The sequence below is a fragment of the Physeter macrocephalus genome, chromosome 11 (genome assembly GCF_002837175.3).
Source record: "Physeter macrocephalus isolate SW-GA chromosome 11, ASM283717v5, whole genome shotgun sequence".
NCBI lineage: Eukaryota > Metazoa > Chordata > Mammalia > Artiodactyla > Physeteridae > Physeter > Physeter macrocephalus.
In genome coordinates, this window is record NC_041224.1 from 154,928,748 (window position 1) to 154,954,483 (window position 25,736).

At 38.5% G+C, this 25,736-nt stretch overlaps 2 protein-coding genes across 10 annotated transcripts in view; one reads left to right on the top strand and one right to left on the bottom strand.

Annotated features, from left to right (window-relative positions):
- AREL1 (apoptosis resistant E3 ubiquitin protein ligase 1) overlaps positions 1–16,990 on the bottom strand; it is a 42,832-nt gene extending 25,842 nt beyond the window's left edge. For 2 of the 8 annotated variants that reach the window (XM_028496194.2, XM_007117107.4), the window contains exon 1: positions 16,894–16,984. The gene's annotated coding sequence lies outside the window, so the exon portion shown is untranslated. Of the gene's footprint in view, positions 1–1,468; positions 2,965–3,201; positions 3,354–3,840; positions 4,279–4,314; positions 7,840–16,893 lie in introns of those variants that run through there. The other 6 variants (XM_055088620.1, XM_055088619.1, XM_055088617.1 and 3 more) reach the window with 5 other exon arrangements.
- Positions 16,991–17,049: 59 nt separating this feature from the next.
- The window catches only part of FCF1 (FCF1 rRNA-processing protein), a 19,326-nt gene continuing 10,639 nt past the window's right edge, over positions 17,050–25,736 (top strand). Inside the window, exons 1-4 of one of the 2 annotated variants that reach the window (XM_007117102.3) lie at positions 17,050–17,157; positions 17,460–17,527; positions 18,686–18,757; positions 19,367–19,515. In XM_007117102.3, the coding sequence (XP_007117164.1) occupies positions 17,155–17,157; positions 17,460–17,527; positions 18,686–18,757; positions 19,367–19,515 (292 nt within the window). In that variant the 5' untranslated portion in view covers positions 17,050–17,154. The remainder of the gene's footprint in view (positions 17,158–17,459; positions 17,528–18,685; positions 18,758–19,366; positions 19,516–25,736) is intronic. The other variant, XM_028496200.1, reaches the window with a different exon arrangement.

Sequence of the window (25,736 nt, forward strand, 5' to 3'; positions counted from 1 at the left end):
AGATAGCTAGTGGGAAGCAGCCGCATAGCACAGGGAGATCAGCTCAGTGCTTTGTGACCACCTAGAGGGGTGGGATAGGGAGGGTGGGAGGGAGGGAGATGCAAGAGGGAAGAGATATGGGAACATGTGTATATGTATAACTGATTCACTTTGTTATAAAGCAGAAACTAACACACCATTGTAAAGCAATTAAACTCCAATAAAGATGTTAAAAAAACCAAAACCAAACAAACAAAAAAACCCAATCAATCAGCCTATGCAGTCTGCTCCCTTTGTGCCCATGTATGCATTTCCAAGACAGGGTTAAACAATACTGACTTTATCTTTAAAACAGTAAAATTTGCTACTGTGAGTAAGGGGAAAATTTTTGTGAACATTCAAGATAAAGTCACTGAGTAACAAAAGTTCAGTAAAGTCAGTCTGTAACTCAAAGATATTCATGAACTAAATGTAGCAGAAAGGGGTTTCTGGCAAGAACAGCCACCATAGAACACATGAGAAGAAACTACTGATCACTAAATGAAAAGAGACAGTCCCTTTCCACATGGCAGGAACTGTTCTCAGTACTTCATATGTATTAACTCACAACCCTAAGACACAGATACAATTATCCCTATTCTACAGATGAGGAAACTGAGGCATTTTCTCAAGGTACTTTCTCAAGATTACGCACAGTACATAGTAGAGTCAAACCCAGACAACCTGGACTCAGACTCCATGCTTCTGATGACCGCTCTACTGCCTCTCTATCATGGGAGACCAAAAAAGAAAACACAAAATGCTAACAAGACCAGAAGAACAGAATGGGTGAAAGCCAGATCAAACAAGTTGTCAAACTTTTATAATTAAAAATAAATAAGTATGTGTAATTATTTTAAAATATGGTGATAGACTTGCCAAGTACGTCAGCCAAAACCTGGGTCAACTAGCAATCGGAACCAGTTTAAAGGAGCCACAAACAAGAGAAGAACTGCATAAACTATAAGAGAGCCATTAGAATGCTATATAAGCATTAAAAAATTACACTTTAAAGGAATATAACAGTGAATCACTCACAAACAAAATGTTAAATGAAAAAGCAAGCACAAAATTATTTACATATCATGAGCCCAATTTTTAAAATATCATATTACATACAGAAGACCGGAAGGAGCAACATAAAATGTGGTCATCTCTAGGCGTTTTGAATTATAGACATTTTTATTTTCTACCTGTACCTTTAGTATTTTCCAAATTCTTTTTTTTTGGCTGTGCCACACGGCATACAGGATGGATCGAACCTGTGCCCCCTGCAGTGGAAGCACAGAGTCTCAACCACTGGACCGCCAGGGAAGTCCCCCAAATTCTTAATGATGCAGGAACACATAAAAAGTTTCTAAATACTCTTTTTTTTTCTCCCTAAAAAGGCAAGTTACCCTTTTTTTCAAATAAGGAAACAATATTTTTGTTTGTTTGTTTATTTATTTACTTAGGCTGCGCTGGGTCTTCGTTGCTGCACGTGGGCTTTCTCTAGTTGAGGTGAGCGGGGGCTACTGTTCGTTGCGGTGTGCAGGCTTCTCATTGCAGTGGCTTCTCTTGCTGCAGAGCACAGGCCCAGGCACGAGGGCTTCAGTAGTTGTGTCACATGGGCTCAGTAGTTGTGGCTCTCGGCTCTAGAGCACAGGTTCAGTAGTTGTGGCACACGGGCTTAGTTGCTCTGTGGTATGTGGGATCTTCCGGACCAGGGATTGAACCCGTGGCCCTGCATTGGCAGGCGGATTCTTAACCACTGCGCCACCAGGGAAGTCCTCAGAGTCCATACTTTTACAAGCTCCCCAGGTGATTCCTATGCATGTTAAAGATCAGGAAACATGGTCTAGACTCTAGAGCAGTCAGCTGAGAAGGGACCCAATATTCTGCATCTCTAACAGGTTCATAGGTAATGTTGATGCTGCTGGTCTGCAGACCATGCTTTCAGGAGCAAGGGTCTGCTGCAGGAGGAGTTGGCAAACTACAGCCTGCAGGCCAAATCCAGACAGCTACCGGTTTTTGTTTAAAAAAAAAGTTTTGTAAAAGAAGAATAAACACAGCCAAGTTTGTTCGTTTACAATTTGTCTTTGACTGCCTTTGAACTACAACACAGAGTTGAGTAGTTGCAGCAGAGACGTATGGCCTACAAAGCTTTCCTATCTAACCGTCTACAAAAAAAAGTTTACCAATCTCTGGTATAGAAGACTTAGTCTTAAAGGTACATAAATGTGTTGTATTATAAATGAACTCATTTTTAAATATCAAAAAAGCATAAAAATCACTTTCTTCCAGTTCTACTACCCCTTCTTAGGAAAAGGGCTATAAAACTGGCAACATTAAGCAAATGTTTCTCCTGGCTAATTTCAACTGTTATTTAAAAGTTTTATGCCTTCCATACCCCAAAAAGGAATTTTATACAATCATTTCCCAAGTACATGTTTCATACAATCATGCTTGGATTTCATCAAGGCTATAATTTCCTAAAACCAACCAGTACCTCAGGGACCAAATACTGTATCTGGGTTTCTAAAATTACTACAATACATACTGAGTTTCTACTTTTACAGTGCTGGTCTAAAAAGCTGTGACCTACTGTATAGCACAGGGAACTCTACTCAGTACTCTGTAATGACCTATATGGGAAAAGAATCTAAAAAAGAGTGGATATATGTATATGTGTAACTGATTCACTTTGCTGTACAGTAGAAACTAACACAACATTGTAAATCAACTATACTCCAATAAAAAATTAATTAAAAAAAGAAAACTATGTGAAAGTCCACTTCAGAATTCTGGTGCATAAAGAGATAGTGGCAACGCATAGGAGTTCCAAATATCAACCACTGAGTCCCACAAAACAAGACAGGACAAAAGAAAGACGTTCGCTTTGTTAAGATGTAGTCTCCAGCGTTCTCTACACAGAGAAGCACCAGCCGCAAGTCCACAGACGTCAAACTAAAAAAAACAAATCATTCAATAAGCAAAAGGCCCACAAGTTAGAGTGGTCCAACTAAGGAGGTTCCAAGAAACAAAGTGTACCAACAGACACTTTAGATTATTAGTTTATATTTTCCTTTGCTTAATTTCACCCTTGGTTTATTCTCCCCACCCCAAAATCCCACCATAAAAGATTGCCTTCCCCCATCGAGTTTATACTCTTGAGATATTTATACAGTTGTGTATTCCTGCTACCTTGGTTCAGCCAAGTTATGCAATTTTCATTTCTATCCGTTCCTCATCCGTCAGCCCCTCCAGTCTCTTAATCATTCCTGTGGGTCTTCTGTGAACTCTCTCCAGCTGGTCCCCAGCGATCTGGTAATGAGGTGCCTCCAACTGACTGCAGCCTTCCAAGAACAGCCTCGTTAGTCAGAACAAGATGAGCTCACCCTCCTCGGTTCCGTGACATAATACTCCTGACTAGACTATCCCCCAAAACAGAAAGTAGAATGCTGCTGTATTAGACTATAACCCCATTCCATGCTCCCCAGATGTGGGCATTGGGGCATGCCAGAATGTGCTAGAAGACGGGATAAATGGACACGTTCCCACTGCGTCTAGTTATTAGAGGATGAGGTAGTGGGGAGAAAAATATTTTCTTGCAAAATATGCAAGAATTTCTAAAGATAAAACATGGGTATGTTCAAAACGTTCATATATATTTTGTAGTTGAGGCAGAAAGGCTCCTTGGGGCTCTGTTCCCAGCCCCCAAAGGGTTACATGCCCCCTATCCTCTACCATTAGAGGTACCTGAGCCGAAAATTTGGAAAAGCACTGCAACCCCCCCTCAACTGCTGATATACTACCCCATTACCACCTATTTCATATACTCACATTTTATTTTTTCTTCTATGTTCTTCCATCCCTAGATATCTGTATTTTCTGTTAGCTTAAAATTATTTGCTGGGCTTCCCTGGTGACGCAGTGGTTGAGAGTCTGCCTGCGGGTGCAGGGGGCACGGGTTCGAGCCCTGGTCTGGGAAGATCCCACATGCCGCGGAGCAACCAGGCCCGTGCGCCACAACTACTGAGCCTGCGCGTCTGGAGCCTGTGCTCCGCAACAAGAGGCCGCGATAGTGAGAGGCCCCGACGAAGAGTGGCCCTGCTCGCCGCAACTGGAGAAAGCCCTCGCACAGAAACGAAGACCCAACACAGCCAATTAATCAATCAATCAATCAATAGAAATGCTGCAGAATTACTTTTAAAAAAACAAAAACCTCGGGGGTTAGTTCTGTGAAACACTGCATAAAATTATTTTAAAAAATTACTTGCTAAAACTTTGTGTTTTAGCAAATTCACTATAACTCACCACCAACATCTTTAGGTTCTTCTGTATCATTCATTCTTCATTTCATATTTGTTGCGCATCTGTGGCATGCCAGACTGTGTGCTAAAAGCTAAGGTCACAAGAATAAATAAGACGGGGTCTTTTCTTAACCTCCACGAACCCTGTGGGAGCTGGAAAATACAACGTAGCAAGTACCACAAAAGAGGAAAAAACGATATGTGGAGGGCAAAGGAAGGAGTGAGGTAACTTTGCCTGAGTGGGGAAGTCTTCACATGAGTGGCAAAGGGGCTATTACTTAAGAATGAGTAAGCATGTGCCAGGCAGAAAGAAGAAAAAAAAAGTACCACTATCCTAGGTAGAAGCAGCAGCATAAGTAAAAGTACTGAGTGGAGAGAGTGATAAAAAGTTAAGCATTACAAAAGAAAAGTGTTTAGGAAACCACCTGGGCCAAACCAGGGTGACTGATTCTAAGTACAGTACAGTGCAGTGGTCAAGAGCATGAATCTCACAACTAAGCAATCCTGGACAAGCTACTTAGCTTATCTTCAGTTGGCTCAGATACAAAATGGAGATGCACTGAGAAAAGAAAGAAATTCAGCTGCACTTGGGGAGCAAGACTTGGAATATAAGGGAAGGGAGGACCAGCTGAGACTGGCAACTAGACCCAGGTGACTTGGGACCACACGAGAGCCCTGGGGGATATGGCTTTATGTGCAAACCAAGCTGTGGGGTTGCCAGGTTATGATGGCGGTTTGTGCCCAAGCAGCCCAACCCAAATAAATGAGGGAGATGGCACAGAGTGTACCTGAGGGAACTTGGTGCAGCCAGGTTATACAGTTTTCATTTATAGTCGTTCCTCATCGGGAAAGATGAGAGATGCAGAGAAATCTCATTTGGAAACAGCCACAGCAACAATCCAAAATACTAAGTTTTCTGGATTTCTTTTTCAAGTATAATGATGAAAACAAGAATCCACCTGCATTGAGAACTTACTATATGCCAGCACTGTTTGAAGTGTTTCATATATTAATCTCATGTAACTCTCACAGCAACCATATAAGGTAACCATATTATTATGGGTATTTTAGAGATTAGGAAACAGAGGTACAGAGAGCTAAAATAACTTGTCTGTAGTCACTAAGCTGACAACTGAAGGAACCAGGCAGTGTGATTCCAGAGCCTACCCTCTTCCCCAGGAATACTGATGCATCAAGAAGAACCTCCAAAAAGGGGGTGGGGGAGACATTCTTGGGATAAGAAGAATGAGAGCTCAGAAATATTTAATTTGTAATTTTAAAGGAATATGACTTCATTTTATTAGACTCTAAGCAACAACGACAACAAAACCACAAGAGATGTTTTTTAACTAAGGGAGTAAGAGGATCACACATTTAAAAATAAGTAACTCTGGGGGCAATTTGAAAGAGACTCTGAAGAGAAAGACAGATCAATGGCTGAGAGACAAGAGGATATTGGTCCAAGGGAGCTACTAGGCACTGGCTGTGATGTAGAGAGGGAGGGACTAGCATATGCTTTCTTTCTGTTAGAAGCAACAGATTGGTGATCTGCAAGGCTGAAAAGATCAAGGAGAGCAAGAAGCCAAGGACAAATCAGGATTTTCTATGCTTGGGAGCCTGGATGAATAATGGTAGAGAATTAAGGAGACAGAGCAAATATGTAAGGAAAGTAATGAGTGCAGAACTGAACATGTTAAGTTTAAAGTGTCTATAGGATATCCAGGTGAGTATATCCACAAGACGAGTGGAAATCAGCATCTGAAGCTACAGATACCAGGATCCTGAGGGCAGTTAAAAGACATGGGGAATGGGAAAAGACTGTCAGATAAAGCAGGCAGACCAAGAAAAAGACTAATCATAGAACCCTGAGGGGATCAACTTTAAATATACCCTGCCCTTGCCCCCCAAAAAGAGCTAGCAAATCAAAATGAGAAGAAACTCAGAGGAGAAAAATTGTATCGGGTTGTCCAAAAGGTTCATTTGGTTTTTTCCGTAAGATGGCTCTAGTAGCACTTAGCTGTCTCTAACTTCATTCGAAACAATTTTGTTAGATTGTATGTGACAGCTGTCATATCAGTGTGCATTTAAAAAAACTTATCAAAATTGGTGAATTTTTGTGTAGCCATTTTAATACTGAAGACGGAAGAAAAAAAGCAACATTTTCGGCATATTATGCTTTATTATTTCAAGAAAGATAAAAATGCAACTGAAATGCACAAAAAGATTTGTGCAGTGTATGGAGAAGATGCTGTGACTAATCAAATGTGTCAAAAGTAGTTTGCAAAGTTTCGTGCTGGAGATTTATTGCTGGACAATGCTCCATGGTCGGGTAGACCAACTGAAGTTGATAGCGATCAAATTGAAACAATAATTGAGAACAATCAACGTTATATCACGCAGGAGATAACCGACATTCTCAAAATATCCAAATCAAGAATTGAAAATCATTTGCACCAGTTTGGTTATGTGAATCACTTTGAGGTTTGGGTTCCACGTAAGTTAAGAGAAAAAAAGCTTCTTGATCATATTTCTGCATGCAGTTCTCTACTGAAACGTAATGAAAACGTTGTTTTTAAAACGAATTGTGATAGGCGAGGAAAAGTGGATACTGTACAACAAAGTGGAATGGAAGAGATGGTGGGGCAAGTGAAATGAACCACCACCAACCACACGAAAGGCCAGTTCATCCAAAGAAGGTGATGTTGTGTACATGGTGGGACTAGAAGGGAGTCCTCTATTATAAGCTCCTTCCGGAAAACCAAATGATTAATTCCAACAAGTACTGCTCCCAGTTAGACCAACTGAAAGCAGCACTCGATGAAAAGCATACAGAATTAGTCAACAGAAAATGCATAATCTTCCATCAGGATAACGCAAGACCATATGTCTCTTTGATGACCAGGCAAAGGCTGTTAGCGTTTGGCTGGGAAGTTCTGATTCATCCGCTGTATTCAGCAGACGTTGCACCTTCAGATTTCCATTTATTTCAGTCTTTAAAAAATTCTCTTAATGGAAAAAATTTCAATTCCCTGAAAGACTGTAAAAGGCACCTGGAACAGTTCTTTGCTCAAAAAAGATAAAAAGTTTTGGGAAGATGGAATTATCAAGTGGCCTGAAAAATGGGAGAAGGTAGTGGAACAAAAGGGTGAAAATGTTGTTCAATAAAGTTCATGGTGAAAATGAAAACTGTGTCTTTTATTTTTACTTAAAAAACTGAAGGTACTTTTTGGTCCACCCAATAAAAGTAATTTATTGGAGGCAAAAGGAAGTGAATATTTCTAGAAATTGATGGTCAACTGTATTACACAGAGTAAAGATTTAGGCCAGAGGGGGAATTCAAAATCAGCCCTCAAGTTTTTTTTCCTTAGTTATTTGGAACTCTCATTCTCTGATCTAGCAACTTCTTCAAATAAAATTTGTATTTTATTTCCATCTATTTTCATTAATAATATTAACCTCAACTTGACCCAACACTGATAACTAGTAAGCTCTATGCAACTCAGTTCAGTGATATTATTATTTCAAAATTATTTTAATGCCTATAACAAATTCAGATCCAAACTAATTTAAATCCACTCTCTAATCCTATATAAATCACTGGTTAAAAAAAAATCTCTTGTCAAATCTCTTGTCAAAATCAGTTTCACTGAAGTATAATTTATATCTAGTAAGTCACCAATTTAGAGCATACAATTAAGAGTTTTGACAATTGTATAAGGTTATGATATAAAATACAATCATGATACAGAACATTTCATCATCCCCAAAAGTTCCCTCATGATCCTTTGCAGTCAGTCCCCTCCTCCACCCTCCTGCACAACCACTGAGGTACTTTCTTTTGCTATAATTTTGCCTTTTACAGAATGCCATAGAAATGACATCACATAGAAAATGTAGTCTTTTGTGTGTGACATAACACTTTTGAGCTCCATACATGCCATTACTTGTATCAGTTGTTCATTCCCCTTTACTGCTGGTAGTAGTCGTCCATTATGTGGACATACAACAATTTGTTTATCCATTCACCAGTACAGGACATGCTATCCAGGCTGGGGCTATTATGGGTACACATTCAAGTACAAGTGTAATGTGGACACACATTTTCATTTCTCTTGGGTAAACAGCTAAGAGTGGGATTGCTACGTCATGTGGTTAGTATATATTTAATCTACAAGAAACTGCCAAACAGTTTTCCAAAGTGGCTGTACCACCTTGCACTTCCACCAGCAATGTATGAGAGGTCCAGTTACTATACCCACTTATGCTTGGTATTATCAATCTTTTAAATTTTACCCATTCTAATAGGTGTGAAGTGGTATCTCACTGTGGTTTTAATTTCCCTAAGGACTAACAATATTGAATATCTTTTCATGGGCCTGTTGGCTATTTATAAAGCTTCTTTGGTATCCAAATCTTCTGCCATTTTAAAAAACTGAGCTGTCTTCTTACTACTGAGTTGTAAGAGTTCTTTATAAATTCTGAATACAAGTCCTGTATTAGATATACATTCGGCAAATATTTTCTGTGGCTTGCTTTTTCATTTTCTTAACAGTGTTGTTTAAAGAGTAAAAGTTTCTAATTTTCCTAACTTGATGAAATCCAACTTATTAACCTTTTTCTTCCTTTTATAGTTTGTGCTTTTTCGTGTCTTATTTCTTTAAAAAAATATTTGCCTAACTCAACGTCACAAAGATTTTCTTCTATAAGTTTTACCTAAAAGTTTTGCAAGAAAATCTCTTGTCAAAGTTTTCTTTAAATTTTTATTTATTTGTTTGTTTATTTATTTATGGCTGCGTTGGGTCTTTGTTGCTGCACGCGGGTTTTCTCTAGCTGGGGCAAGCGAGGGCTACTCTTTGTTGCGGAGCACGGGCTCTAGGCGCGCGGGCTTCAGTAGTTGCGGCACGTGGGCTCTAGGGCACAGGCTCAGTAGTTGTGGCACACGGCTTAGCTGCTCCGCGACATGTGGGATCTTCCCAGACCAGGGCTCGAGCCCGTGTCCCCTGGACTGGCAGGCGGATTCTTAACCACTGTGCCACCAGGGAAATCCACTGTCAAAGTTTTTAGCAAGATTTTTTTAAGAAACACCTGCATTCCATTTATCTCATAATTAGTCACACAGTTTTATTATCCCTTTGTTTCTTTAAAAATCAACTTCCCACATTAACAACCACTATTTAAGTTATAGTCTATTTCAGAATTGGAAAGATTTTTATCTTTTAACAGATGTCCCACTTCTTCAATCTAATAAACGGCATTTCTAAATGTAGGCAAGATCTTAGTCCCTCAGTTCTCCTCAAATGACATAAAATTTCTGGACTCTTGATGTTTGTTTTTAAAAGTAATTCTACATTTCTTAATTCAACTTGGATTCCATTACATCAGTCTCTTTAAAATAATCCAGAGTTCTTCAGACTCAAAATTAAATGAATAGTATATATAAAACTATTCTATGCCCCCTGGAATAGAGAATAGTTCAAAGAAAGTAGGAGAAAGGTAATATAAAGCTAATGTTAGTAAAACAGGGAGAAATGAAACAAGAAATTATCATTGCTCATTTTGTAACTTCATGGGATGTCTGGAGAAAAACAAAATAGAAGACTGGCTCATCTACGCCCCTGTCACAGTCTTTACTCTAAATCAAGAAAAGAGCAGCTTTAATTTACAACTCCCTCCTACCCTGATGTTTTTTCTATTTACCAAACTGACTCTACTGTGCCCGATCCACAGATTTAGAACAGGCCCCTGTGTTCCCATACCATGGCAGCTTTTATGCTTAGGTGACCCTGGGCCACCGAATCTTGGCTGTAACGGGAAAAATTTTAAACTAATTCTCTGAATCTGACAAGCCGTCTCCCTCAATAAGTCTAGGAAGTTTTTATTTCATTAACTGTGCATGAAGTGGCAGGCAAACAGCCAGATCTACAGCCCAGTTGGGTGAAACTGGAATTGTCACACATATATTCAAAAGCTAACACAATTTCTAACTCTACTACTATCTATTACTTTCAATTCTACTCTTATTTTTTAAGGAAAATAAATTATTTATATAATCAGAAGAAAGAGGAACCTTAAATGAATACTTTATAGTTCCTTGTTTAAGATTCTGGGAAGAAAAACTCAACTAGCCACAGAAATGACAACTTAAGATGGCTCAATTTGAAGGAGAAACTCAACACTTACGGTATTCAAAACAAACTTCTGTTGACCTAATAATCAATGTTACCAAACAAGGGTTTATTAATTTCTTCAAATGTGTATTAAGAACCTATTACATGGGGCTTCCCTGGTGGCACAGTGGTTAAGAATCCCCCTGCCAATGCAGGGGATACGGGTTCGAGTCCTGGTGCGGGAAGATCCCACATGCCACGGAGCAACTAAGCCCGTGCGCTACAACTACTGACTGAGCCTGCACTCTGGAGCCTGTGAGCCACAACCACTGAAGCCCATGCGCCTAGAGCCCGTGCTCTGCAACAAGAGAAACGGAGCAACTAAGCCCGTGCGCTACAACTACTGACTGAGCCTGCACTCTGGAGCCTGTGAGCCACAACCACTGAAGCCCATGCGCCTAGAGCCCGTGCCCTGCAACAAGAGAAGCCACAGCAATGAGAAGCCCACGCACCGCAACGAAGAGTAGCCCTCACTCACCGCGACTAGAGAAAGCCCACACACAGCAACGAAGACCCAACACAGCCAAAAATAAATAATTTTTTTAAAAAAAGAACCTATTACATGCCAAGCAATACGTTGGATGCTTAGGATTCCAAAATAAGATAGTCCCTGACCCCTTAGAAACAAACTAGTAAAGAAGACAGACAAGTAAATAATTGGTGATAGTTACATATAGTAAAACCTATGAGGTGAACACACAGTGTTAGTGGAGGCTGGGAAGGGATCCTCAATCAGGATCAGCTCTTAAGCTTCTCAGGAAACTTTACACCACCCTCCTGGGAGCAAAGCCAACTCTCCCACTGAGTTAACAGTGCTCTGGGAATCAAAGGCTACAAAACATTACCTATGTGGTATTGTTTATTCTCATGGTCAATGACTTTCTCTCCTCAGCACTGGTCAGAGGGGATTATTGGACCACATACATGGCACAGAAAAAGCTCACTGGAAACCCAAATTTATCAAAATTACACATGATCTAAATGCAGTGTGGTATCCTGGAACAGAAAAAGGATATTAGTGGAAAATTTTATGAAATCTAAATAAAGTCTGTAGTCCAATGTCATACCAATGTTAATTTCTTAGATGTGACAAAACGTACCGTGATTATGTAGGACGTTAACATTAGGGAGAGATCTGAGTAAAAGGTACACAGGAACTTGCTGTACTATTTTGCATCTTTTCTATGAACTTAAAATTATTCCAACGTAAAATCTGGTTTTAAAAAAAGTACATATGGTTCCCCACTTTACATTCTCACTCACCCTTAGGATTCTGATCATGCATCCCAAGTCACTACCCCAGTTTAGGTAATGCTTGGTTAAAACGTTTTTTCAAAAACTTTTCTATTCTTTTCTGTGGATATAAACCATTTATGCAGCCCAGCGGGTTTCCTTCTTCACCAAGATATGAAAAACTAGATCACACTTGGAAGGTTTTAACTGTTTTCCTAACAGTTTCACCACATACACCAAGCGGTATCCTTGGAGTTAAACTTCCCTAAGTGGACAAGACAGGGGTTTAAAATAACCTGGGCTGGATCTCTGGATAAAAACAAAGGGACACAACAGAAAATGTATTTTGTATATTCTTAGATTATCTTTACCTGATCTCTGATCAAAAAGAATAATGAATAGAAAATACAATGCAAGCATAGGAAGGACTTTCCCAGAAGCCTACAGCAAACTTAATCTCTCACGTCATTGACCAAGATTGAATTACATTTTCTTTCCTAAATTAGAAACTGGTAAAGACGGGATGGAATTATTCTTAGCCAACCAGCCCCATCCTTTGGCGTGAAGATGTGGTTGGCTTTCCCTGAAGCACGTGGCTGCAAGGGAGGAAAGTGAATACATGGAAAAAAATCTGTTAGGAGGAAGGAGGAAATGGATGCCAGGGGTAAGGAGGTGGGGAGATCAACCAAAAGACTCCTCTGCACTTTTATATCCACAGTACGCTATCATTTAAGAAACTTTAAAATGTAAAAGCAACTTTTACTATGTAATTACTTTTACTAACACTTGTGTTTTCTCTTGCTTTGTCAAAGTTCTTGGGATGGACATGGGAGCTTATACAAGTGCCAAAAAAAGACAGAGAATTAAGTATGGCTAGTAGGTTTCTATGAGTAGTGGGCTTAGTGTCTGTTGGGTGGGTTATGTGGGGTACCAAATTCATGTTCCTTGTATGGTTCTAGTGGAATCAGATGGCCTTGCAGACATACAGAAGCATAAAGACAGGTCATCTACTTAAGCCAATCCCAATTTTTCAAAACAGAAATGTATTTTAAATGCTTTTTAAAGTGTTTTATTTCACTTTGTCTTTAAGGCTAGTCCAAAAGGAACTAGCATTTGTTAAAGGATAAAAATAGATGGATATGCCTTGGGAAGAGAAAGTAGAAACTACACAGGGATATTGTATAAGATCTTAGAGTACCGAAGCAGGAAGGGATCTCAAAATCATTACTAAACCATTCAATCTTTTAATAAAATTTATTGTGGGACTTCCCTGGTGATCCAGTGGCTAAGACTCCATGCTCCCAATGTGGGGACCCGGGTTAGATCCCTGGTCAGGGAACTAGATCCCACATGCCGCAACTGAGTTCGCATGCCACAATCAGAAGATCCCATGTGCCTCAACTAAAGACCCAGCACAGCCAAATAAATAAACAAACAAATAATTTTTAAAAATTTATTGTGTTAGTATTTTAAAAAATACAATTTACAGGACTTCCCTGGTGGCACAGTGGTTAAGTTAAGAATTTGCCTGCCAATGCAGAAGACACAGGTTCAAGCCCTGGTGTGGGAAGATCCCACATGCCGTGGAGCAACTAAGCCCATGTACCACAACTACTGAGCCTGTGCTTTAGAGCCTGCGAGCTACTGAGTCCATGTGCCACAACTACTGAAGCCCACGTGCCTAGAGCCCATGCTCCGCAACAAGAAAAGCCACCGCAATGAGAAGCCCGCGCACCGCAATGAAGAGCAGCCCCCGCTTGCGGCAACTAGAGAAAGTCCAGGCGCAGCAACAAAGACCCATAGCAGCCAAAAATTAATTAATTAATTTAAAAAAATACAATGAACTGATGTTGATAATTAGCATCTCAACGCCAACAGGTAACCTGAACTGAAATGAATGCTTCAGCTAAAAGCTCTGAAAAACATGATAACCAATTCCTCAACTATTCAAGGTAACAAAAATTCATATTAAAATCATATGGTACTGTTTCCAATTCAGGCTAAATGACAAGACATATAGCTACCATAACTATTTGGTTTCTAATATCCAAACGATACTCACCTCTTTCTATTAAACCACAATTTGTAGTACAGGCTTCAGGAGTCCCTTCAGGAAAATGTCCTGGTGACATAACACCATATCAAGTCTCAGGTATGCTCACACAAACCCACACACTGCAATAAGGTTAAACAACCTCAAAACTTTGGAAACTGCTATACAAAAGAATATTAGTGAAGGCTAAGTATTCATAAACCCTTCAAAAGGCAAAGAAACCAAAGAAAGATAACTAAAATCTACACCTAAGCTATTTAATGACTAAAGTCATTTAAAAGGTAAATTGATTTACTAGAATCCATTAAGGTCATAAAATTTGATCTGTTATATGGTATGTTACAGTGTTAAATAAATATTACACAACACTACTCTGACCTGAACCACTACCAGAAACATGAACAAGTAGAATAATTCCTCTAAAATATTTCAATTTGCATACCTATTCAACCACCTACCATAATTTATCTGTTCACAAGTCCTTCTCCAATACAGGCCTGAACTTTTTAAGAGTAACCAGCACATTGCCTGGAGCAGAATGGGCCCCCAATAAATGCCTTCTGAATGAATGAACATGCAGCGGTAACGTACTTCTGAGGCATCCTTACGAACCAATTCAATACCGATACCTTAGGAGTAGGGAATGCTGTACACATATCATGCTACCATATTTAGAGGCAGTCAAGCTAACTGAAAAATAACTAACAGCAACTAACGTTTGTTGGGAGAAAAACTCGTATCACATGAGACATAAATATAAGTGTAAAAACTGTAACTTGAAAAGGAAGAAAATACCTGTGAATTTTTTTTTCTCTTAATGCCACAAAAGTGAATCTACCTCTAACTTTCTAACATTGAAATACAAGATGCTGGACTCTTTCATCATCCAAAATTTTATATAGAAATTTGTTAACAACTTAACATTAGTAAGTTAGACCAATTAGTGAATGGAATGACGTCCAAGCCCAATTATGTGTTCAAACTGTGGGTCGACTGCCTTGAACAATTCTTTCTCTTCAAGACTGCAGAAAAGTACAAAACAACCTCTTGACTGCTGAGAAGGACTAAAATTATTTCTTTTTCTCACAAGTATGTAATCAAAAGCAATTACTTTCTGCTCCCACCCAACACAAAACACCATCTCCCCCTCCCATCACCATCAAAATATGCTATAGAATATCCGAGTACTTTAATCTTAGACCATAAGAATCTCAGATTGCAACAAAATTACAATGCAACAAAACATATTTTTCTAAGTATGGTCTCATCCCCCATGGTGTTCCTACATTAATTTAGCTCCCTATCAAGTTTTAACAATCAAGGAAATCAGAAAAGTCTCAGAATAGATATTACAAACTGCTTTTCTTTTTTAAATGTATTATTGTTCGTGGATTCCAAAATTCAGGGTACACATTACCAAGAGAGTGTTCTTCTGTCAATGCCTGAATTTAAATGCAAATGACTATTTAATTATATGCAATTTTCCCTTTGAACCTATATATAACACTAATCAGTCTCCAAATGTTTAAAATAAACACACCAATCATGTTTACTTAAGAAACGTATTGCCTAATCACCAAGAGGTTCTAATGCATCGAAAAAGTGGTGACTACCATATCACCATGACAGCTTGGCAGAAAGGTTGTTCCCGAAAGATTAGGAACTTCTAGTAACCACAAACGGGGTAAAGCAAGAGGCACATACAGTATCTGTAGATGCTACCATAATAAAATTATTTCCATATCAAAAATTCAGAGCCTACAAAGTCAGATATGTGCCCTACAAAGCTATCTAAATGCATGCATGCCTAAAAGGGAAAGCAGAAGTAGGAAGAAAACTGTCTACTCAAATCAACACAGGAAATCACCCCGCAATTGAGCTTTTCAAGAACTGAAAACGTAATAAAGTTTTTGAGGTTATCAACACATTCAAGTTCCAAATTGAGCAACTATATTAAAATACACAATTGGCATACTCTGATAGAAGACACACAACAATAACAGAAAACACTTTAATAGGGTTTAGTCGTGCTAGGAGCTTCATACTTAAACTACTTTAGTCTTGATTACATCCCTGTAAGACAGATACTATTCATTTTACAGGTAAAGAATCTGAAGCACAGATAAAATCACCCAATTACATACAACTAGTAAGAGGCAGAACAGGGATTTTTAATTCCATCAGTCAGGCTCCAAATTTCATGTTAATACACTACATTTCACAGTAAGGCTTATGCTGCAACGGTCAGCTTTTTTTTTTTTTAACCTCATAACCTTTTTGGATTTCAAACACTAGGACAGCTTTGTGCAATAAGTTAAGTACAGACTTTGGAATCAAACAGACCCAAACAAACCCCTGAACAAAGTCTGAGCCTCAGCTTCCCCCTATGTAAAAAGAGGGTACTGAAGTTACTGTGAAGGTCAAAGAAGGTAATATAATTAAAGTGCCAAATACAGTATGTAAGATCGGGGTTCTTAACTTTAAGCGCAGACACCTAGAGGGTTCACGGATGGGCTTCAGAGTCCACAAGTCTCATAATTGTATGACAAATGTTGTATGTGTACCCATTTGTTAAAGAATAGTCCATGGATCTCCGAAAGGTTAAGAACCACCAGAGTACCTAGGAGGTACTCAAAAAATGGAAGCTATCTTTCCCTTTTTGTTCTCAAAAACTCTACCTTTTCCATTAGAGATGACACACCAAGCCTTCACAATACATGTTAATTATTTCCCAACATTTTCCTGGCTTGGTAACTAGTAACATATGCAAGCTTATGACTCAGTTTTCTAGAGACAATCTAAAGAAGGCCCTCAAACGCTGCTCCATCCCTCGCTTCACCGAGATGAATACACGGTAATCACTCGGGGGAGAATCATGAGGATCGTCCACCTGGCTACACCAGGCACAATGCCGGCTGGGAGAACCAAGTAGGAACCAGAGCCTCCGAGTAGCACGATAAAGACCTGATGCCCCAGCGCTGAAGGATGAGGAGAATGTGTTTCCCCAAGCTACTGGGCAACCCAGAATTTCGTCCCCCCTACCCTTGTGCTACCTCTCTCTGGAACTCTAGTGCAGGCAGGTCCTCTGGGCTCTGCCCCGTGCTGGAGAGATGCAAGAGAGAAACATTACCCGAGCAGGGGATGCAGCACGGCGAAGTCCCAGCTCTGCTACCCTGGGAGGCGGCTGCAGCACCAGCAGAAAACCGTCCCTCGACCCTCCCCAAGAGAATCCAGTACAGAACCCGGCCGGGGACGGGAACCGGCTTGGGGCTTTTCCGTTTCCCAAAACGGCTTCCGCTTCCGGGCTATCCTTTGCCGGAAGCGCTATACGGCTGACGCAAAAGTGTCGCGCTGCTGGTGATTCCGGAAGAAACAACAGTGCGGCGTGAGCATGGTGAGAGACGAGTGTTGGGAGAATGGGTATTGTCAGACCACGTTTGGAACAGAGATTGAGGGAGTAGCCATTGGCCAAATTTCCACCACATTCCCCTTTCTTATTTTCATTCTGATCTTAGCTTTTAAACTGCTTGGAGTGGTGCCTGTTATGCTCTAGCGAGTAGGGAGAGCGCTGGGTTGAGGCAGCTAGAATAAGAAGAGTTGGGTATTTGAGGGAAGAGGGGTGTGGACAAAAGAAAAGGAACTCAAGAAGATGCAATGTATTTCCAACTCTTTTAACTCTAAAATTTTTGTTTTAAGGGGAAACAAAAGAAAACACGGAAGTATGCGACCATGAAGCGAATGCTTAGTCTCAGAGATCAGAGGCTGTGAGTGTGGAATCAACTGGGTTCATAGCCTGCCCGGAGATATAGAAGTCACGAGGGGATAAGTAGTAAAAGTTTTTGTTGTTGTTTTGTGTTTAGTTTTGATATTATTGTGTCTTGGATTTATATAGCATAGGGTAATAAAGTATAACAGTTACTTAGCTGATGAGCAAGTACACTGGTGAATGGGATGGGAATTCAACATCTCTTAAGTGTTCAATTTGTACCACCGTTTTTATATACTGTATCTGCCATATCACGTTTAAGCCTCTTAACAGTTCTGTGAGGTAGGTAGGATTATCTCTATGTTCTTGCCATTACACTGGTACATTCCCCAGGAAAAAAAAGGTTTGTTATAATTTTTGAAAGGCGGTGAGGTCAGAGACCATGGCTGTACCAGCACCTGACAAGTCAAGAATTTTTGAAAGAAAAAATGGGAAAATACATAGATGTCTCCACTTTATAAATCTTATAAGAAGATTTATGACTGTGGAAGAAAAGAGTAGAATGATATTCCCTATTATAAGGAGGAACTAAACAGCTTGCCTGCTTCAGCGAACAATGGACTGAGTTATTAAATAAGGACTAGACTTCATTGTTTCAGAGCCTCAGGACAAAGGAGTGAGTGGTTGTTAGAGCCTTCATTTGTTGTTAAATTGTATTCTTGGTCTTTAGCATGTATTTATTATGTAATTTTAAGGAAATTTGCCCCACTAATAATATTCTGTTTCTAGTTAAAGTTAAATTTTGTATATATATTGTCACATTTTAGTGCATCTCAGTCTTTAGAAGATAAATGTCAGCCTATTTACCCACTGCTTGGAAGTGGATTTTGATCCTTGATATGAGAGCTTCTGACTGAGAAAGAAATAATCTAACCAACATTTATTTAACCATTAACAATTTTTATGGATTATTAGCTAATGGTATTAAAATTTAATTATGTTTTACTGATTAATTGTGTTAATTCCAGGCTACTTCCCACACAGTTATTCATGCTCAAAAAGTGTATGCTGATATTAATATAATGAAGTCACAAAGTAGAATTTCCTTTGTAGACAAAAAAAAAAAAAAAGAAGAAGAAACTTAATTTTCATGAGGTTATAACTGCTATGGTTTTTTCTTCTCCCCTACATTGAATTTACTTGTTTTTTTTCCTAGTAAAGAAAAGGATAGATTAAAACCGAAAAAGAAAGAAAAGAAAGATCCCAGTGCACTCAAGGAAAGAGAAGTGTGAGTAATCAAAAATTTCAAGTTTTCCTTTAAAACTAGAAGAAAGATTCTAAAACTGTAGACCTCATAGAAATTCAGGCTTTCCTTGAACTGATTTGCTCAGTCATTTGTCAGTCTGGCACAACTATACAAATGAAGCTATGCAAATGAAAGTGTTATTGATGAGTATATACCAATTCTAATGGTTTGAAGGTTTTTGGACTTCATGGAGCAGTACAATTTTCCCTAAAATCCTGGGGATTAAATCTAGGATCATTTTTTTTTTCTTTGCCAAGAATCTTTCAAAAGAAATAATTGCCATTGTTTTAACATACCAGCATTTCATAAAAGGGAGAATGTGTCACCAAAAAGTAGTAAGGGCATATTTTCAGTATAAAGGTCATTCCTTTTAAATAAATACACTTAACTTTATGAAACCTCATCACATTTTTCTAATTTTTTTTATTTGCTCTAGATTGGTGATGGATATATCATCACAGGATTTATTAGGATTTATTTCCAGTGAAGGGAAAAAGGAACAAACTGTTCCAAGCAGAGACTTCTTTTTTTTTTGTTTATACCAAATATCAGTGTAGACATTACTTTGTGTTTTGTTTCTTTTTCCTTCAGCCCCCAACACCCTTCCTGCTTATTCTTCCAATATAACACACAGCTGGGCCCACCTTACCACATCCTGGTCGATACCAACTTTATCAACTTTTCCATTAAAGCCAAACTGGACTTAGTGCAGTCAATGATGGACTGTCTGTATGCCAAGTGTGAGTATCAGACCTTTCCATTTCTGTGACATTTGTACAGAATAATCATACTTATCCAAATACATGAAAAGAGGGTAATGGGGTTCTAGTTTAACTGAATTGCTGGCTATTTAATTTGCTCACCATAGCAATGACCATTTTCAGTGAATTGAAATATAATGCAGGGATTTCCCTGGTGGTCCAGTGGCTAAGACTGCACCCTCCCAATGCAGGGGGCCTAGGTTCGATCCCTGGTCAGGAAACTAGTTCCCGCATGCTGCAACTAAGAGCCTGTGTGCCGCAACTAAAGAGTCCACATGCCGCAACTAAAAGATACAACATGCCTCAACTAAAGATCCCACAGGCCACAACGAAGACTCCACATGCTTTAACTAAGACCCAACGCAGCCAAATAAATAAATAAATAATTTTTTTTTTTAAAAAGGACTAAAAAGAAATATGCCAAAAAATGTTTAAAAAAAAGACATTTATTAAAAAAACAGAAATATAATGCAAACTTCACTGGGAATAATTAAACTTTCACAATTCATAAAATACTTAGCATGCTTTGACCATCATTATAGACATCAATTTAGAAAAAAAATAGGTGGGGAATTTTCTGTTTTAGGATTTTAAAACAGATTTTAAAATTCTGGATAAATGAAAGTTGATTTCATTTCTCACTATTTATTTATTTATTTATTTATTTACATTAAGTAGGAAACATCCTCCATTCCACTCCAATGTGGAAAAGCTAAATAAGACATTTTGCCATTTACAATCACAGAACCAGAAATTATGATGGTCAACGATTCTTAAGTTTATTCAGTGTGATGTTTATTTGTACCACAAAGGATCTGAGGTAGTTTATTTACACGTAGGTATGCAATTTACCATTAATAGATTTCCGTTGTGTGTTTAGGTGTCTCCTCCTTCAAATGATCTTCTCTTCCCCCCATGAGGAGGAAAAAAAATTTAGGCCCAGTACAAGGGAATAACTTCCTAATAGTGAGATCTGTTGCGTATTGTGGTGGCTTCACATTCATATATTTTCCAGTCATCTAGTTAAAGGTACAAGTGAAAATTAGACTTTAACTTGGCTGTAAAGAATAAATTATTGGAATCAAAGGAAAAAATGTGCACCTCCGTCTTTAATATTTAAAAGATACTATATAATGAACATTTACAGAATGACAGTAATGTGAATGTTGTTTATTGATTTATTAAAATTAGCAGGATGGGGGGCCTTCGCTGGTGGCACAGTGGCTGAGAATCCGCCTGCCAATGCAGGGGACATGGGTTTGAGCCCTGGTCTGGAAGGATCCCATGTGCCGCAGAGCAACTAAGCCTGTGCGCCACAAGTATGGAGCCTGTGCTCTACAGTCCGCAAGCCACAGCTACTGAGCCCGTGTGCCACAGATACTGAAGCCTATGTGCCAGAGCCAGCGCTCCACAACAAGAGAAGCCACCACAATGAGAAACCCGCACACCACAACAGAGAGTAGCCCCTGCTCGCCACAACTAGAGAAAGCCTGGGCACAGCAACAAAGACCCAATGCAGCCATAAATAAATAAATATTTAAATATTTTAAAAATTAAAAAAATAAAATTGGGGAGATGGGATAAGGGATGTGTGGTGAGTAAGAGAGGTAAATTCTTTTTTTTTTTTAGGTAAATTATTTAAATGCCTAGAATTAATAAATATGAAAAATAACTGCACACTATAAAACTCTTAGAGGAAAACTTAGGCAGAATACACTACGACATAAATCACAGCAAGATCCTTTTTGACCCACCTCCTAGAGAAATGGAAATAAAAGTAAAAATAAACAAATGGGACCTAATGAAACTTAAAAGCTTTTGCACAGCAAAGGAAACCATAAACAAGACGAAAAGACAGCCCTCAGAATGGGAGAAAACATTTGCAAATGAAGCAACGACAAAGGATTAATCTCCAAAATATACAAGCAGTTCGTTCTATATACAATGGAATATTACTCAGCCATAAAAAGAAACAAAATAGAGTTATTCGTAGTGAGGTGGATGGACCTAGAGCCTGTCATACAGAGTGAAGTAAGTCAGAAAGAGAAAAACAAATAACCATATGCTAACACATATATCTGGAATTAAAAAAAAATAAAATGGTTCTGAAGAACCTAGGGGCAGGACAGGAATAAAGACGCAGATGTAGAGAATGGACTTGAGGACACGGGAAGGGGTAAGGGTAAACTGGGATGAAGTGAGAGAGTGGCATGGACATATGTACACTGCCAAATGTAAAATAGATAGCTAGTGGGAAGCAGCCGCATAGCACAGGGAGATCAGCTTGGTGCTTTGTGTCCACCTAGAGGGGTGGGATAGGGAGGGTGGGAGGGAGACGCAAGAGGGAGGAGATATGGGGATATGTGTATATGTATAGCTGATTCACTTTGTTATAAAGCAGAAACTAGCGCACCATTGTAGAGCAATTATACTCCAATAAAGATGTTAAAAAAAAAAGATGCTGAATTAGTTACACATATAAGTTTTAAGGTTTTTTAAGAATTTTTGTTGGGGTGTGGTTGATTTATAGTGTTGTGTTGGTTTCAGGTGTACAGCAGAGTGAATCAGTTATACATGTACATATATCCACTCTTATTTAGATTCTTTTCCCATATAGGCCATTATGGAGTATTGAGTTCCCTGTGCTACACAGTAGGTCCTTATTAGTTACCTATTTTATATACATTAGAGTGTATATGTCAATCCCAATCTCCCAATTTTTCCTTCCCTCCCAAGTTTTAAGTTTAAATAAAATATTTAAGGGACTTCCCTGGTGGCACAGTGGTTAAGAATCTGCCTGCCAATGCAGGAGACACAGGTTCGAGCCCTGGTCCAGGAAGATCCCACATGCTGCGGAGCAACTAAGCCTGTGTGCCACAACTACTGAGCCTGTGCTCTAGAGCCCGTGCTCCACAGCAAGAGAAACTGTAACAAGAGAAGCCACTGCACTGAGAAGCCGTGCACCACAATGAAGAGTAGCCCCCGCTCACCGCAACTAGAGAAAGTCCATGCACAGCAACGAAGACCCGACGCAGCCAAAAATAAATAAATGAATAATGCTAAAACAAAACAAAAACAAAACAAAAAAATAAGGCATCTATGTATCTTATTTAAATGATTCACACTTTGACTTCTTGAATTACTGGACACAGTTACACACTGGTGAGGGACAAAGTTGGTTTAACTATAAAGTACTGAGCAGACACACAAACCAAACAAGAAGCCATGGTCAGAAAAATAATTTTTAGGCCTCCAAAGATAAAATAACAATCTGACTTTATTGTTCTAGGGTAATGTACTGTATCAGGGACTCCAGTTGTTTCAGTGGCACTGTGCCGTGCCACCCAGATCATATCTGTCAGGTGGGATTAAGTGGGAACAGAAACATCCAATCAAGCTGCCAGTGACTGAAATTTGAAGGCTGTAATGTAGCAGTGATTTTGGACGGGAACAATGTGAGGAACTAAACATAACAAGACTTGGTCACTCCTGCTATGTCTTTGCAGTAGAGCATTCTATTTTTATGACAGTATGTAAAATCCTATTACATCAAAATTCTAGAACACATGGAGCTTCTGTAGAAGCATGATGTGTTATCTCCCAACAAGATATTAAACCAAATTCGTCTGGTGTTTTCCGTAAATAATTCCCTACTGTTGTCTGGCATCTAGTAAGTATTGACTACGTTTGTGAAAATAGAATTCTAGGAATCACCTATCCTATTTTCTGTGATTTCACTGAAGAAAGAACATATTGTTTTATTTGTATATTTCATCTCAGTAATGTTTTACTATTATAATTCCATGTTAATATGTTGTTCTTGGTACCATGAAGTCATAGTACTTTCCAAACTAAGTGATTTGTTATTTATTTGAAAGTTAGTGGTATATTTCTTTCATAATCTTCATTGTCACCATTAACAATAAATATGAAGTGGCTCTACTACAAAGAGTTTAAAGAAGGATGCTAGAATATATGGTATGCTGTTTCTGTCATCCAGGATTTGACCATCTAGATGGAGAGAGGAGATGTCAGTAGATGAAAAAAAGATAATCATAATGCCAGCTGTTTTGAACTATGAATTACTATGTTCTGGTGTTGTGTTAAGTGCTTTTCATAATTATCATAATCCTCACAATAACCTAATATGATGAGTAGTATGTCCCCATTTTACAAATGAGAAAACTAAACAGAAACTTGAAGATTCATTTCTTCATTCGATAATGATCACTTCTTGAGTATCAGATATTATATTATATAATATAGGAATTCAAGAGAGGGTGAGTGCTACTTGATCTGAGCTTCATAGCTTGGTTGGATTTTAGTGAATAGAGAGAAGGAGACAGAGCATTCCAAGCAAAGGAAAGGACACTCCCAAAGGTTGAAAACATGGTATATTTCATCTCAGTAATGTTTTACTATTATAATTCCATGTTAATATGTTATTCTTGGTACCATGAAGTCATAGTATTTTTCAAACTAAGTGATTTGTTATTTCTTTGAAAGTTAGTGGTATATTTCTTTCATAATCTTCATTGTCACCATTAACAATAAATATGAAGTGGCTCTACTACAAAGAGTTTAAAGAAGGATGCTAGAATATATGGTATGCTGTTTCTGTCATCCAGGATTTGACCATCTAGATGGAGAGAGGAGGGGTCAATAGATGAAAAAAAGATAATCATAATGCCAGCTTTTTTGAACTATGAATTACTATGTTCTGGTGTTGTGTTAAGTGCTTTTCATAATTATCATAATCCTCACAATAACCTAATATGATGAGTAGTATGTCCCCATTTTACAAATGAGAAAACTAAACAGAAACTTGAAGATTCATTTCTTCATTCGATAATGATCACTTCTTGAGTATCAGATATTATATTATATAATATAGGAATTCAAGAGAGGGTGAGTGCTACTTGATCTGAGCTTCATAGCTTGGTTGGATTTTAGTGAATAGAGAGAAGGAGACAGAGCATTCCAAGCAAAGGAAAGGACACTCCCAAAGGTTGAAAACATGAGAGCAAATTTGGTGAGAATAGTTGGGCTCAAGTGAGTATAAGTAGGAGAGTGAAGGTGAAACTCAATTCTATCCACAAACATTTCAAAGATTGGCAAAAGTGGTTTGGAGACAAATTGTTGAGTGCTTTAAGTAAAAAGCTAAGGAGTTTAGACTTTGTTTTACAGAAAGTGGTGAGTCAAAAATCATTTAACATGTGTTTAAATTATGTAAATTATAATAGTACCATGTACATTAAAACTAAACAATACAGGGACAGACTTCCTTGGTGGCACAGTGGTTAAGACCCCGTGTTCACAATGCAGGGGGCCTGGGTTTGATCCCGGGTCAGGGAACTAGATCCCACATGCATTCCGCAACTAAGAGTTTGCATGCTACAACTAAGAATCCCACGTGCAGCAACTAAGGAGCCTGCCTGCAGCAACTAAGAAGCCCACGTGACACAACTAAGGAGCCAGTGAGCTGCAACTAAGGAGCCCGCCTGTTGCAACTAAGACAGTGCAACTAGATAAATAAATAAATACATATTTAAAAAACAAAAAAATAAAAAACTAAGCAATACAGAACGTAAAAAGAGTAGGCAAAAGTTCTCCCCCCAATCAAGCTGTAATTTTACTTCCCAGAAATAATCACTGTTAATAGTTTGGGTATTACCTTCCAACCTTTTACAATTAATAAAAATACAGATTTACTTTTAAACATAATTGGAATTATACTATGCATGCTTTTTGGCCACGTGTTTTTTTTTCACTGAGTAATGTATCATGAATACCTTTGCATGTTAATACATGCTACGAAGACCTTTGTACAGCCTCAAGCATTTCAAAACTTGGACGCACTAAGATGAAAAAAATCTAGAAAATATACATTAACATAACCAATGTTGCAATAAATTTCTTTGATTATCTTCCTAAAAAAAAAGTAACTGCGTAAGTTTATTATTAATCAAGTTATAAAGGTAACCACCAAGTGAGAAAAACAGCCAATGAATTAAAATAGTCATCTCTAAGGATCAGAATTGGTGGGGTGGGAAAAGATCAGGGAATGGTTATTTTTTCATATACTCCTTTTCGTATTTTTATTAAGCTATGTACATCTAATACTTTAATTTTTTTTTTTTTTTTTTTTTTTTTGTGCGGTACGCGGGCCTCTCACTGCTGTGGCCTCTCCCGTTGTGGAG